Genomic DNA, 16,951 nt, shown 5'->3' on the forward strand with positions numbered 1-16,951 from the left:
TAGTTGTTCAAAACATAGTTGATTTATTATGGTAATAGATAATTTCTATTAATAATATTTAGTTAGCTCCTAGTTAATTGGTAGTTATCTGTTAGTTAGAATAGAATGCTTCTATTCTTGACGATCATTCCCTAAGGAAACATTGTTTAGTCTTTTGTATATATTGATCTATTGATCACCGTTAATAACAAGCATTTTACCAATTACTTCCTTTAATATGGTATCAGAGAAGGTTGATGAGATTTCATAAAATTTGGCAGATTTTTAAGAAAAACTCGAACCTCTTTTGATCTGGATTTTTTTCTAGAAATTTGCATTTCGATTTTCTATCCTGTAAAGTGGATAGAGTGGTCATTTAAAATTTCCTTGTATTACCCTTTTATAATGGATAACATATTTATCCATACAATTGTTCAAAACATAGATGAATTATTACAGTAGTAGATAGTTTCTATTTCTAATATTTAGTTAGCTCTTAGTTAATTGGTAGTTATTTGTTAGGTAGAATAGAATGTTTCTATTCTTGACGATCGTTTCCTAAGGAAACATTGTTTAGTCTTTGGTATATATTGATTTATTGATCACTGTTAATAACAAGCAAGTATTTTACCAATTACTTCCCGTAATATGGTATCAGAGCATGTTGATGAGATTTCATAAAATTTGGCAGATTTTTAAGAAAAACTCGAGCATCTTTTGATCTGGATTTTTTTCATTCGACAAGAATGTAATCTAATATCTAGAGGAATAAGTAATGGATCCATAAATGAAGACATTCAGATTTTCACCACTAAATTAAAAAGAAAAAAGGGCAAGTACTCTAATAGTAAACATTTGCACAAGAGACAGAGACTACTCCAAAGTACAATGTTACATAGGTGACAACTATCGACACACTGCAACAATATGTCCCGACAAACTTAATATCAAGCTGCCTTCATTGAAGTCAGTAACCCAAACTTGGACTCAGGATTCCCCATTCTAAAGGAATGTTCTTAAAATTAATGTAATATTAGATTAAGAGGGAGTTCACAATCATTGAACACCAAGTCTCCGAAAGTGGAACATTGTCGAGGCAAAACTTGGTATGATGTAATTATTGAAAAGAGTCTCAAAATACTTGTACTAATGAATTATTTTTAAATAAAATGTTATTTCATTTGCGACTTGTGTAAATCATGAGGAAGTCACAACTTCCAAATGATTATCACTTGTTTTTTATAGAAGTTATTGAAAGGCGACGACTTTACAATAACTTAATTTCTATTATGATAGATCATATCTTGAATGGTGGATTATGTTCCTTAAACAGAACATGGCCATCTATTGTGATGAGACATCTTATGATGTCCAAAGCAGATCACTATAGATGATATATTGCATGGTGGATTAAGTTCCTTAAACAAAGCATGGCCATCCATTGTGATAAAACATCTCTATGATCTTCGAAGCAAATCATGATTGATGATAAATTGCATGGTGGATTAAGTTCCTTAAACAGACCATGGCCTTGTATTGTGATGGATATATTGTGTCTAATCCAAAGTAACGATAATCGAAATCGGATCAGAATCGGCAAAGGCCAAATCAAATTGTGAACTTGCCATGAATCGACCACGAATCGACAAATTAAAAAAACCCTTGAAAATTAGAGATTATAACAATTAAAACTTAAGTTTTAATTTTTGGATTTTATTGTGTATAGTTTTTTACCATCAACGTTTCGGATCATACTACATGATCCATCATTAGGATGCAAGAGAACATGAAGAACTTATCATTTTTTGTTCCTCATATTCTCTTGCATCCTGATGATGGATCATGTAGTATGATTCGAAATGTTGATGGTAAAAAACTATATACAATCAAATCCAGAAATCAAAACTCATTTTCATGGATTGTGGAAATCTTATAGATCTAATTAAAACTTATTTTGTACACCCTTTATTGAATATAACTTAAATACACTATAACATCATCAAATAGAAGCTAACATACATAAACAAGGAACATAAATGATAAATCCATCACATACGTTACACGTAAAATGTAAATTGTAGTTGAAGTAAATAGAAATCATAGGATCATAATCAGTCAAATCATAGAATGTATGTTAGATTAAGATCCATGAAACATATGTCTATTAGTATCTGTAAACAAAATGAAAGAAAACAAGACTCTAGCTCAAGCGTCATCATCATCCTCAAGCTTGGCCTCAGCATCAGCCTCTGACTATCCTATTTGTCTTCTACAAAGGCGTCCAAGGTAGGTCCTAGAGGACTGTTGAGCCATAGCCCCCGCATGTAAGATGGGCTCATGAACATCACTAGGGCCCGTGTCTATGTGTGCGTGTGTGCGTTTGTTAGTGCTTGAACGTGCTCTAGCCGCCTCCTCTGCCATGGCCACAACCTCAACCTCTCTATCTACCTAGTCAAACCCACTCTGTGTTTGTGCATGCACGTATGTGTTTGTCAGTGCCTAAACGTGTTCTAGCCACCTCCTCAATGGCCACAACCTCAACCTCTCTATCTACCTGGTCAACCCACTCATAGTCTGCCTTAGTGAAGAACGGCTCTGTAGGCTTAGTGAGCCACTCTGATTTTGGATTAGTCTCCTCCAGAATGATTGGAAAGGAGTTAGCACCCAAAGACAAGATCATTCAACCTCTACACAGATAACCTCGTGATGCCTAGACAAGATCATTCAACCTCTACAATGACTGGAATGTGATGAAATTTGAGGTAAACCTTGTGATGCCTAGACGAGCTAATTCTTGGCCTCCTTTGTAGTCCCTCATTGTGCTAAGGACAAATGCATGATTGGTAGATAAACTTGCATATATTTTTGGCCCTTTCTAGGCATGATTTAACCCACTCAAGCTTGCCAATTTATTCCAACATGAGGTCAAGGCAATGTGTCGCACAAGAGGACCAAAATATAGTGGGGTGCCGCTCCATCAAAAGTTTACCGACAACAATTTTAAATTAATTAGAAATGTAAACATGTTATAAAACTTATAATTAGAAAAGTTTAAATAAATCTATTTTCAAAACTTGAAAAGTTAAAAGTATACCTGCAACAACATTACTTGCTGCATTGCCCGTCACCACTTGCATCACATTTTCTTCCCCCACCTCTTCTATGACTTCCTCAATAACCTCACATTAGTATGTGGCGTTTTTGATATGAGCAAAAAATCAATAGATTTGAAGAGCATGGTATATCCTACCAAACTATGAATTATCATGGATCAATAACAAATTAGCAATCGACAAATCAAAATTTAAATTATTGAATCACGATTCACAATTCACAATGCATGTAGGAAAGTAAAATGATCAATCACCTCCATAGGAAACAAGAAAATTGAGTAGTGTTCTATTTCTCTTATCTGTCCAACCATCAGTCATGATGGTGCAACCCTTTTCGGTCCACTCCTTTTGGTAGTCCTTAAGCTCAACCTTCATATCCTCTACCATTTCATCTAAGAGGTATCAACTCAACTTAGCCTTAGTTGGGGCTTTAAATCCCGGACCACAAATAGTAATTGCATCTATCATGTTTTTCCAATAAGGAGCCCTATCACAAATAGATTATGATTAGAGATTTAGATGACAAATCATTATGTTAAGTGATTCTATTATTAAATAAGTAGATATAATTAAAATTTAACTTTAAACTTAAAGAAAACAAAGAAAAAAGAATCAATTACTTGGCTGCAATAAATGGAAAATTGCAAAAGTACCAAAATTTGCAAAGTTCTTTTCTGGCAACATCATGAATCTCCTTGTTCAAACCCATGCCCGCAAGCGTGGGTTGTGAGCTAGGAGTAGTGCGGTGACTGCATCTATCATGTTTTTCCAATAAGAAGTCCTGTCACAAATAGATTATGATTAGAAATTTAGATGACAAATCATTATGTTAAGTGAATCTATGATTAAACAAGTAGATATAATTAAAAATTAACTTCAAACTTAAAGAAAACAAATAAAAAAGAACCAATTACCTGGCTGCAATAAACAAAATGTTGCAAAAGTACCAAAATTTGCTAAGTTCTTTTCTGGCAGCATCATGAATCTCCTTGTTCAAACCCATGCCCTCAAGCATGGGTTGTGCGCCAGGAGTAGTGCAGTGACAAAGTAACTATCCAATCTTGTCTTCCACACTCTAGTTTGCAATAGGCTAGACTCAATCTCAGTATAAGAACGTCTAGCACTAGCATTAGCACTAGCACGAGCACTAGCACTAGCACTAGCACTAGGACGAAAAGGAGGCCTGGAATAGCCCTCTTCAACACAAATTATGGATGCGGATGTAGATGCAGCTGCGGGAGCATGGGAGCCAATAGCCCTTAACCTTTCAAGTTGCCATTTCTTATTTAATTTCTCTTCTTCATATTTTTCTAATGCTACTAAACAAGTGCATTTTGCCTCAATAGTTTGTTGAGTGCAAATTGTAATATCATGTCTAGGTATGACAACAATTTGGAATTTGAATCTATAAATGCCACCAAAATTTATATCTTTACAAAACATACATTTTGTTTGAAATTTTGTTCATCCAGAAAAGTCTTCGATATATTACCAACATTCATCTTTTTTACCCATTGCAGAAAATGAAAGTTAAGGCTGCTGCAATAACAAAAATCAAGTAAACTGAAAGTTTTAAACTAATAAACAAAACAACAAAGCCTACTTTGCAATTTAGTAAATTTAAAAAATATTCAAGATTTAAAAATGAAAGCTAAAAAGATTTAACATACAATAAACAAATCAACACTTACCTCTTGCAAATAAGTTGAGGAGTGTTGCTATTGACTCCTTAATGCTCCCAATGCAATCTTATGGCCTCCCCAAATGGAATTTTGATTTCTTTGGTGCTCTTCCTTCTTGTTGGTTGCAAACCTGTGGTTTTATTTATTTTTTCTTCCCTCACTTTTCCTCTCTTCTACTCATGCTAAATAATTAGAAGGCCATTTAGGGTTAAAACAAAGAGGAAAGGCAAAAAACATTTTTAAATTTAAAATTAAGATTTGTTTTTTAAATTTAAAATTGGACATGACTTTTTATCAAGCCGCGTGGACCGATTTTTTGCGATTTATGTAGGCGATTTTGGCAATTTGTTGGATGAATCGCTAAATCGGTGATTCTTGCGATTTATGGTGATGAAATCGCCGATCTGGTTCAACGATTCCAAAAAAATTGGAAGGCCAAATTGAATCGCCAAATCGATGATTCACACGATTTCAAGGCAATTCTCTTACTACGGTCTAGTCAGATCACAGTAGATGATAACTTGCATGGTGGATTAAATTCCTTAAATAGACATGGGCTTTCTTCATATTATGATGAGGTAATATTTACCTTGTGTTTTATCCTTCTTAATTAAGAGGGAGTGTTAATGTTGTAATTCAGTCGGATTATATATATATATATATATATATATATATATATATATATATATATATATATATATATATATATATATATATATATATATATATATATATATATATATATGAAATATGTAAATAATGATGTATAAACATTATAAATATGCAATAACTTCAATTTATATATATGTATATATATTTATGTGTGTGTGTATAAACAATTGCATATTATATATTAGTATTACATACCATATTAAAGTCTGAGTTGACCAACACACTAATTAGACTATGGCAGTTTAGTTACCGTCGACAAGATATAATGGTTATATGATGTTTGTATTAAGTAGTTGAGAGTGATGTGGAGAGCAATGACCCAATGGGCTGTGACTCCACGTTGGAGTCACCCCATCGAGAAGTGACTCCTTGTCACTTATATATTTCCTAACTTGCATTCAAACAAACATGTTGGAACACCAAGTGCTCAGGTCTTCCAAGTGAGTTGAAAACGCTGAGTCACATCAAATAGAATCATTACCTTAAGTCTCCCTCTTTTGCACATGTCGACAACCCCGCAATACATGTCTATGACATCTTTTATACTCATCTATTGCAATTTTTAAAATGGTTATAGTAAAATCTAGTATTGTGGATTCGGTTCATCAAGTGTGATGGTCACAGGCTTGGTGAGATAAGATTTTAAGCAAAATAACATAAACAAGTTAATCACCTTCTATATATTGATTGCCATAATTCAAAATCTTATAAATATATAAGGTCAAAAGTTCCCTTATATAATTTAGTAAAGTAAATGAATTTGATCACCAAATCTTAAACATCTTTGTTTCTCAATAGTATGCCAAGAGTGAGAAACTCACGCTTATTGGATACACTTGTCTTCACAAAGCCTACCGCTTGATTGACATTTAGACATCTCGTCTCCTGTATTGTTGTGATGTAGTCTGTGATGAGCAATGAGGACCATTCATGAATGTTTCTCATGTTACTGATCCTGTAGATTAGCCTATGAAGGCTCATGATTTGGGAGTTCGACTTCAATGAGGTCCACCTGATGGGAGGACTCCAACAACTCCAGTAGCTCCAGTCATGCTAGTGATTCATGTATAGACACCTTTGGCTTCTCCTGTTGGATGACCCAAATTTGTAGATGCTTCACTTGATTTTGAATCATATTCTTCTACTGAGGAACCTGATCATAGAGCATTTCCTAATGCTAATGTTGGTCCTTCGCTCTGGTCTATGTGGTGGGCTAAGACACTTGTTGACGCTCGAGATGATGAGCTTATTGATGGGAGAATTGCTTGGAAAAAGAGCTAACCTATAGAGACAATTAGTTTTGTTCTAATGGCCAACATTTAAATTGTTTTTGAACCTCAGACATACTTAGAGGGTAAAGGAATTGTAGAGTGGGAACATGCCATGACATTTGAACACTAGAGCCTGCTAAAGAATCAGGCTTACGTCCTTTCTAATCATCCACCAGGGAAGGAAGCCATTGGTTGCAAATGGGTTTACAAAATAAAATACAAGTCTGATGGTACTTTCTTAGTGTCAAGACATTGATTACGAGGAGACCTTTGCTCCTACAACAAAGATGGGCACTAGCAATTAGTCCTAGTCATGACAATATAGTTTGGCTGGAAGATCTATCCAATGTACATCGAGAATGCTTTCCTGAATGTGACCTATAAGAAGTGGTCTACATGACGCAACCTCCTGGTTTCAAGGTTGCTAGTAAAGAACACCAGGGTCTTAGACTGGTGAAAGCTCTCTATGTTTTGAAGCAAGCCCCTAGGGCATGGTACATGAAAGTTGATAACTAGCTCAATGATCAAGGCTTCTAGAGGAGTTCTTCATACTCAAATTTGTATATCAAGACTTTTGACATTGACATCATCCTTCTGGTCATTTATGTGGTTGATTTGATCATCATTGACAATTCAACAGCTTTGATTCAGGGAATCAAATTGACTTTATGCCATTCTTTTGATAAGATTGATCTCAGGCTCATGCATTATTGCCTAGGTGTTGAGGTTTGGCAACAGTCTTTTAGTATATTCATTTCTCAATCCAAACATGCCAAGGCTTTGTTAGACAAGTTTCGTGTACAAGATTGCAAGCTTGCATCTACACCCATGGAGAAATGTCAGAAGTTGTCAGTCGAGTTTGATTCTCCTCTAGTTGATGATACTACATATAGGCAACTAGTAGGCAACCTCATCTACCTTTCTACTACTAGACTTCATATCAGCTTCACAGTCAGTTACATCTCACCCTTTATGACAACTAACAAGGCTGATCGTTGGATGGCAAAAAAGCGTGTGCTTTGTTATGTAAAGGGAACTACAAATTATGGACTTCTTTATTCTCATAGTTCTAATCCTAGAGTCAGTGCGTTCACAGATATAGATTGTGTAGGATCTGTTGACGATAAAAAGTCAATTTTTGAAAATGTGTTCAGGTTGGGATCTGGTGCCGTCACATGGACCAGTAAGAAGTAGTTGACAGTTTCTCTCTCCTCTATATAGGATGAATACAGAGGGACAGTTAAGGCAGGTTGTGAAGCTATTTGGCTTCGTCAGATGCTTGGGGTTATGTAAATGTCACCAACATGACTGATCACTTTGTTTTTTGATAACAAAGGCGTTATCATCAAGTTAGCATTAAATCCAATCTTCCATGAACAAACGAAGCGTGTGGATGTTCACTATCACTACATATGACAATTGGTTGAAGACGAGACAATAGGCTTGCAATATGTTCCTACAATGACCAGACTTCAAACTTTTTCACCAACCCTCTTAGTGTAGGTAAGTTTGTCAAATTCAAAGGACCACTTAGTGAATAGATCAATCATTAAGGGAGGGTATTATGATAATAGATAGTTTCTATTTCTATTTAATGGTTATCTATTGTAAATTTTAGAATCTTTCTAAGGAAACGCCGTTTATTCTTTTGTATATTGATCTCTTGATCACTATTAATAGCAAGCAAGTATTTTACCAATTACGTCCTATGATATAAATAACTTGGACTTAGCAATGACTTGGTTGCACAAAAATTTAAAATACTTGGGGTCCCCAAAAATCTTGGGGGTAAAGCAGCAATAACTTGGCAATTTGATCAAACATTTTAAAATACATAATTTAAAAAAAATATTCTTCAAAAATACACTTTACTAAATTTGTTGAGCGTATCACTAATTTCATTATGTATAAATTAAAACTAGAGTTTATAGGACAAGAACCTAATAACTAGTGGGGGGTTTGGAGTAGAGACCTTGATGAGTTTGATGGGCAGAAGTGATAACCTGCACATGGTTTTTGATGTGAGGAAAACCAAACAATAGAAAATCATTTTTCTTGACAAGCAAGAAAACCTAAATTATATGATTTTGGACAATTTTTTCAATAAAAAATCACAATTTCTTTTGCATTTAGTTGTGAGTTTTAAAGCAAAAATTGCCATTAGTTTTACAAAAACTTGTTAAGGAGTTACTGGAAGAGGGACTTACCTAGCAAATCGGCTCATGAGTTTTGTGAGTATTTGGCGGTTTTTGCAAGTTCTTTTGAAAGTACCCATTTGCAATCTAGAAAGGATTTTATGTAAAGTTCTGTGCATTTCTTGATAGGGAGTGAGTTTTTCAAGCAAAAATTGCAATGAGTTTTACAAAAGCTTGTTAATGAGCTTTTGGGAGAGTGATTTGCCTACCAAATTGGCTTGTGCGTTTTGCAAGTACTTGGCAAGTTTTGCAAAATTGGTCAAAAGTACCATTTATATTTTTCCTAGAAAGGATTTAATATTAGCTTCCTGTATATTTCCTCATAAGGAACCTACTGGTGGTACTAGAAAGTAACCAAAACTTAATTAAGAAATCAGCAAGCATAATTCTAGAAGCATATAGGAGATGCAGCGAGAAGTACAATGCTTTGTATAGAGATTTAGAAAACACTAAGAGGCTGATCATTGATTTATTTCAAAAATTTACAGACAACAGTCCAAAATACACCATTCACTAGAACACATCTATGCACCCTATACTTGATGATACGGCTTATACTTTTGGCAAAAGCCCCTTTAACAAAGATGTGAACAAGTATTTTTAGCTGGAGAGATATGGGATGCACAATTTGGACAGTCAACACTTGTCTCTTTCTCAATGATTGTCTAAGCTTTAAAGTCGTATTGAATTGGATTTAACCAGGATTATATTTAATTGAGAAATCGCCGAACTTTTCAAGCTAATTTACGTAGCTAATTCACCATGTCTTCACAAAGCATCTCAGTTATACCCTGGTGATTTTGGATTGGAAGCCTGTTTTGTTTAGGCAAAAGGCTCTCGTCAACATTCTGCTGTAGCTAAAATCTTCTTCTCTAATTTGAAATCTGGTGAGAAGCGAATTTGGATCTGAGATCCCTCAACATTCTGCCGTAGCTAAAATCTTCTTCTCTAATTTGAAATCTGGTGAGAAGCGAATTTGGATCTGAGATCCCTCAACAAACCAGTTTTGAAAAGTGTTTATACACATCTGTTGACACTATGAACCAACCAAGAGCCGTCAAGCCATAACAAGGAACCAAGGCATACAAAGATTAACTTACCAACCGCTAAAACACCTATCTGCAATGACTTTGTTATATATTGTGCACTAGGCTGCATATTTGTGGACGCTACCATTAGAATAAAATAAACAAATATAATAGCATTGGATGATAAGGGTGTAGAGCAACTAAATGGTAATAAATATCAACATTATGTGTGTTTATGTTGAACAAAATTAAATTGGGTCGCAACCTTTTTTCGGTTTGCAATCTTCTTGAACATGTTGGGTTTCCACTTGCTTTTTATCTCCAATAATTGTTGGAATGCAAGATGACACCGTGCGGCACAGTCTTGCACCACTCTTTATGTTCATCTACATGTTATCGATATTTCAAAGCTTTGTCCATTTAGACCTAGATTCAGTTTAATTCGATATTGTAGTTTTCTCTCTGTCCCTTATCTCTCTCTCAGAGCACAAAGAGTTCATTTATGAAAAAGTTTAGCACATAGCCTGCAAACTTGGTGAGTTACTAAGTACTCACCAAAGAAGAGTATGGTGGTTTTTGCAAGTTTAAATTTTGAGAGTTCGTACAATTTTTTGTCTAAATTAATGAGAACTTACAAACTTCTTGGCGCCTCATGATGCAAGTAAAAGACGTGGATTAAACACTCCAAAATCACTTTTTTTTTGACCTAATAAGCATTTCTTTTTGCCCTTATAAAATAATTTGGTCGTACCCCTAAATCTGATTAAGGGTTGTAACACCTTGATGTTGTTGGATGGGTTGATCCAAGACCTTGCCAAAGTTATTTGGTGCATTTTGTAGCTGTATTTTGCATAAAATCTACATATTTTTTAATGCGTTTTTTAAGTTGTTTTTTGCGAGTTAATTTTTTTCGGTCTATTGAGTTTGAGTTCATGGACTATGATCAGATCAACTACAAAGAACTATGATCAGACTATTTTTATATACCCCAAGCTTTTGACAATCGGGTGGCTATGCAAAATGAGGATCATCTATATGTGTCTAATCCTGACTGCTGGCATGTGTAAAAAATGTGGATCAGAGACTCCAAAAATACTATTTTTTTTGGCATTTAAGGATTGGTTTTTTTCCTCTTATAAAATTACAAAAACATCCTGTTGGCGCCAAACCGTAATAAAGACTGCTGCCCCTCAATTGCATTGAAGACAGTTGCCTCAAGATTCTTCCAAATTCGTTTTATGCAATTTGAAAGTGTTTGCTATAATTTGTTTTTGAGTTGAGTTTCTGCTGAGTCAAGATAATTTGGTCCATTGAGATTGAGTTTGATTTTGTCAACTCTGCTTAAATACATCTCCCAACATAATTAATCCATTGGATGAATGCATCTCCTTGAAACTTGGTTGCAAATGAAATGAAATCGTATGTACAAGCATATTCGGGTCCATAAATGAACCAATATGAGGAACACTTGATGTGATACTATCCTAGATTTCATAGAATTTCAACTCGGTTTGGATGAGATTTGGATGAGCACACTTATTGGGGGAAAAATAGCTAAATCCGGCCAACTTTGGCCTTTAGATTACTTGGATGCAGTAGCTTATTGATTTTGATATATTCCAACTTTGCATCTAGCAATTGGGTGACTTTGTGTGATGCTGCTTGCTGCTTGTAGCAAACCTTAGGTGAACGAAATTACATTAGTTTTGCAAACAATTCCTCTAAGTGGGAAAACATTCCCACAAGGGCATATAATTGATAATCAAAGATTAATGTCAAGAGAAAGTAGAGTAGCGACCAAGGCATAAGGGACTTGTGCAAGAGGACAGACGTTTTTAAACTTTAAACTTGGATGAGGAAAAATAAAGATAAAGGCGATGACGCGGCCAATAGTCATTCATAATTTTTGGAAACCATTACTAAACTTTGAGAGAGAAAAATAATATTGATCTAAGAAAATACAATTTAGTTGTAGTGAAAGGAGGTTGTATAAGCATGGAACTTACATAAGTGAGGATAGATGAGAAGTCAAATGCCTTGGCTTTCATTGGGGACACATGATCCTTATGGGCATAGGTAGATTGTAATGTATCTCTAATAAGCAGACAAAACTGATTGGAAATACATAAGATAGACTACAAGAATCTATACATTGCTAAAAATTTGAATGCTACACCACTAGCAATAAAGATGTAAACATAAAAGACTAGTATACGTTAGCAAACAGTAATTGATTTAGGAGAAATAAGGTTTTACATGTTGCCTATGAATATGCAACTCCAATTTTGAATGCAAAATTTGCAGCTCAAATATTTTGTGCAAAACATGAAGCGAAACACTAAGAACAATGCTAATTTCTGAAGCCAACAATGATCTGATTGTGAAGGCAAATATCAATAATTTCCATCCTTGGGATCTGTGATGAAGCCCTAGAAATGGATCAAATCCTTATAAACAGAATGAAGTTGTTCCTGATTAGATGTGTAAGTTGGTCATCTTTGGATTTGTCACCTCCAGTGTACCAATGGAGCTAGTCTAGTTTTGGCATGTGATGTCTAAACCTCTTGTAGATTAATTCTAGCATGCTCTCAAGGCCTTATCCAGTAACAGAAATTAGGAAGTCATCAATGATAATAGGTAAGTGCTCCTAGCCTCCTCAAATTTATTTCCATCATTGATTCCTAAGACATCAATAAATACTCCCTAATTTTTTTTTTACACAAATTCGCTTTAATTGGGACACATGAGGAGTCCACAACAAAATAATAGCCACCATTTTGATCATTGGAAATTCCTTTTCAACTATTTGAGAAACAAATATCACAAATGCCTAAATTATGTCCATGAGAAGATTATGTAATAAAATGTGCTTTTGTCCATTTCAAGCCTTATATGATAAATCTTAAATATGCAGAAAAGTGACCCCTGACAACTTTTTTGTGGAATCCAAATGTGTGGTAAAATCTACAAGGTGGGACTAACCTTCTTGACAATTTTGAATCAATTTAAGATCTATAACAGAGAACACCTTTTATGTCATGACACTGAATTTCCTCTCCTCTAGAAAGGCTACTAGCCTCACAAAATTCCAAAATGTGACTAAATTCCTTCTAGTGTTGCTGCAATGCTTTTTACACCAAGTGATTGCAAAGAGCTGAAGCCTGAAGGTTTTTTAATTTTGGCCTTGGTGCCATTAAGAGAATTTAAGGAAAGAAAATTTATCATGTCAATATATCGGTGTGCATAAGATATTGGTCGATGCCCCTTTTTCAACACATAACGTAGTATACTGAATATAAATGGATAATTTGCATAGTTATCGGTGAGTTTTTAAAACTCTTTCAGAGTACTCCCCGAGTTCTTTAAAATTTGCTGAGTTTTAAAAACCTGGCAGAGTACTTGGCAAATTTTTAAAAACTTGCAGAGTTTTTGGCAAGTTTCTCACCAAAAACTTGGTGATTCTGTGGAAAACATTTGGCTTCATCAAATTAAAGACCCAAATGTGTAATAAAACTTGACGTATTTGTGGAACCGCCTGTACCATTGGGTTTATCTCTCATCTAACACACTTGCTATTGCTACCCCTCAAACCCCTTGGGGTCTCACATCCAAACCCCCACTAATTTTACTAATATCATAGTATCATTAATCAATGATGAAATATCATATTAGCAGCATGCAAGATTCAAATGTCAATTAGAAATTTAGAACTTCTCCCAAAGTTTTAACTAGAGCAAGGGAGAGGAAGATGTAAAATGTTGTAATGTGCAATATATGATTTGTGTTGAATCATGATGATATATGAAGGAAATGAATCACTGAGCATAAATTTTTAATAGTTGTCTGCTAATTATATAAGGTTTATGTCCTCAATTTGCATTGAAATCAATCAAATTTAACAGTAAACACTTTTGTACTCATTGTAAATATCTTGTCATTCAGTTTTGCCAAAAAAAAGTGTTACTAATGAAATTTAACCAATTTTTTGCCCAGCTGCATATTTTGGGTTTGCCGAGTTTGCGGGGTCTGAGTTTTCCAACCATGCAATATATAACTAGAAAAAAATGAATGATATGACATCTCTTTATGTTGGTGAGCCGAAGTCTCATGTTTATTTACTTCTTTCTAATGATGTGAAGACTATTAGTTGATGTCAATCTAAAGGTAGACTGGAAATATTGGTATGGTGCTAATGAGTTTTACAACTCTAACAAAAATGAGTTTTGTAGTTCTATATGCAGTTTTTAGATTGAATTTATATGAAGGTAGTAATATAATCTTCTGACATTCTAAAAATGAGATAATTTTAAAAGATTGTGTCAAACTTGCTTGTCTGCTATAAAAATATCCTGAAAATCTCACTTGATGAAAGTGACAGCTACTTTCTTTCCTTTCAAGTTTCATTATAGGCTTGAAAGTTGATTATTTATATGGGAAAGGTTCTTTCAGGGTGGAGAAGATGATCATTTCTATATTGTTCAGAAGGGAGATTTTGACGTCTTTGTTTCCAAGGTGAATATTCTTGTCACCAAGTGATCTATAATTCATTAGTTTTGTCATGTAAACTAAGCATTTTAATTTTTTGCAAACAATTTTTATAAGAATGAATAAGAAAGTATGCTTCAATTTTGATGTCCTTCCTTTTCTCATTTCTTAATTTCCTGTCCATTTTTTATTTGATGTAGAAGTGAGACTTTGATTATATATATTTGAATTTGTACAATATAGAGTGAGATACATTCTTTAGGGTGATAAAAGATATAAAAAGCTGGAAACAAAGAGCTGTGATGGTGCAAAACAGTTTAAAGTTATCCTAATTCTTCATGATAATAATAGCAATGTTTTGAGATCATTTGACAAGTGGAACATAGATTTATAGAAAATACAACGACCATCTTATTTCTTTGATGCTCAACTACAGTATAAATCTAAAACTGTTAGCTCATATCAGAAGCTTGGACATGTATGAGCTTCTCGAGGCTCCTGAACATCCCCACTTTGCATGTATATTGAGGCTTCAATTGCTTCTAGTTTTATGTTCACAGCAATGTAAGTTTCTCCAGGAATATTGTTTGTGTAACTGTTATGATTCTAAAGGCTGGGAGAATTTTTTTTATCAACAAAAAGTTCTAAAATGTTATGTTGCTGGAATTGCATATTATCTGAAGTAAGCTAGGGATTAGGGCCCCCGTCACATGTTATGATTGCATGAGCCTGTGGATATGGACACACCAACAACATCAAAAGGCTGACTTTTGTCGATTGAAGATGCTTTTTAAATCTAGAAAATCTGTAATCTAGAGTCCCTCGCATGTACAAAAAAGAGGGAACTGTGCAAAAGGTACATTAGAACAAGAAATATTATTCCAGTATGACAAACTCAGGTCCCTGCATACCATTCTAGTCACCAGAGCAATGAAACCAGTCATCTGAAGAAGTCCATTTGTGGGCAGTTTATGTGACAATCACAACGGGATGACTGGCTGCATGAGAGCTCCAAAATCTAACTCCACAAAATGGATGTACGGGTCTTCATTGAGCAGCATGCGATGCAATGCCTTATCTTGTGTTGTGAAGGATGTGAGATTTTTCCAAGCTCTCTTCCACCCTTAGGTCCACCTTTTTGTTGTTCAGATTTGATGCTGCTTGTCATATTCAAGGGCCTTGTTTTGTTTGCAATTATCGCTTCTCCAAAGACCAGAGCAGGGGAACTAAGATTTGAGAACTGTGAATGGCGTTTGCCATTGTAAAATCTACCAAAATTTATAGATCACATCCAACGCGCCATTAGGTCTCCCACAACTGCTTAGGCGATATGCTTACAAACTCATGAAAATGAAATGCTGGATAGTGAGCAAAGTGTGGTGACTTTGAATATAACATCTTTTAAGGAAGCGGAAAGGCAGCATATTTATGGAAAACCAACTGATGCTGAATAGTAGTTAAATCCGTGTATTTATAATTTTTATAATTTTTTGCTTCCGTGTATTTATCTCCTCATTATCTTTCATACCTATCTTCAGCCTATAAGGAAATATGAAGAGACATTAGAATGGAAAATGTCATATTTAATCTTCTTACTTGTAGGTGTGCATGTGGGAAAGGGAAGCAATGTAAATAGGTAAATCACCTCTTCATTTTACATTTGTACTTTCGGATGGAAGATGCCCTTCTAGGCTCAGGAGGAGCTTCAAGCTGAATGGGATAGTGATCTTTCTCTGTATATGCAATGATGAAAATAGAAATGATGTAATGTAGATGATAAAATAGACAAGTGACTGAAAAACTGGAAATGATAGATTGACACGAATCAACAGAGAGCAAAAATGTACATAAACGGAAACCAGTGCACAGATCTGACTCGTGGGTGAAATCTGAGCTGAAAATGCAGGGAACGAGGCAGGAAATTGTCCTTCACCTGAAATTTTTGGGGTCCTCCGACTGTATCCAATCTTTCCATATTTTGTTCAACAACTCTGTAACTTATTCCTACATAGAAAAATTGGGAAAAGGTTGGCTAAAGGGTTGTGCCTTGGTCAAACCCCTGTGTAGGAACCAACCTTAAGAATGGAATGAAATTGCATAAAGGGAAGTATGTAAAAAGATAAATATTAGATTCACACTGCATAAATCCTCATAGACGGATGTAGGATTCACTCGTATCCATGAAACTTGATTGTGCACAAAATCAAGGAAGTTGACCTTATAATATAATGTAGAATCAAGGATGCCTCTCAAAAGCATAGGAATAGGAATGCCACTCCTAGATCTTGAATGTATATATGCTTGATAATTGCTTGTAATGAAGGAGTGAAAATGTGATTGTAGACTCTTCTTTCTTGATTTAGAATCCCTCTACTTGGTCATCATGGGAGAAAGATACCTCAACATAGGGCTCTTGGCCAAATTTGAGCCCCAGTCATGGGATAGGACACCATTGGCATTCTGTCCTAAGAATAGGACATCAATGGCATAATATACCTTGGACAATAGTTCAAAATTAGGGTTGGG

At 34.8% G+C, this 16,951-nt stretch overlaps 1 protein-coding gene across 1 annotated transcript in view; it reads left to right on the forward strand.

The window, feature by feature from the left end:
- Nucleotides 1–16,951, forward strand: part of LOC149543396 (protein phosphatase 2C and cyclic nucleotide-binding/kinase domain-containing protein) — a 119,271-nt gene that overhangs the window by 21,804 nt on the left and 80,516 nt on the right. The window contains exon 5 of the mRNA XM_089798189.1: nucleotides 14,390–14,452. Coding sequence (XP_089654315.1) covers nucleotides 14,390–14,452 — 63 coding nt within the window. The remainder of the gene's footprint in view (nucleotides 1–14,389; nucleotides 14,453–16,951) is intronic.

The sequence above is a fragment of the Cupressus sempervirens genome, chromosome 8 (genome assembly GCF_028749045.1).
Source record: "Cupressus sempervirens isolate cs-2001-9-10 chromosome 8, ASM2874904v1, whole genome shotgun sequence".
Lineage (NCBI taxonomy): Eukaryota > Viridiplantae > Streptophyta > Pinopsida > Cupressales > Cupressaceae > Cupressus > Cupressus sempervirens.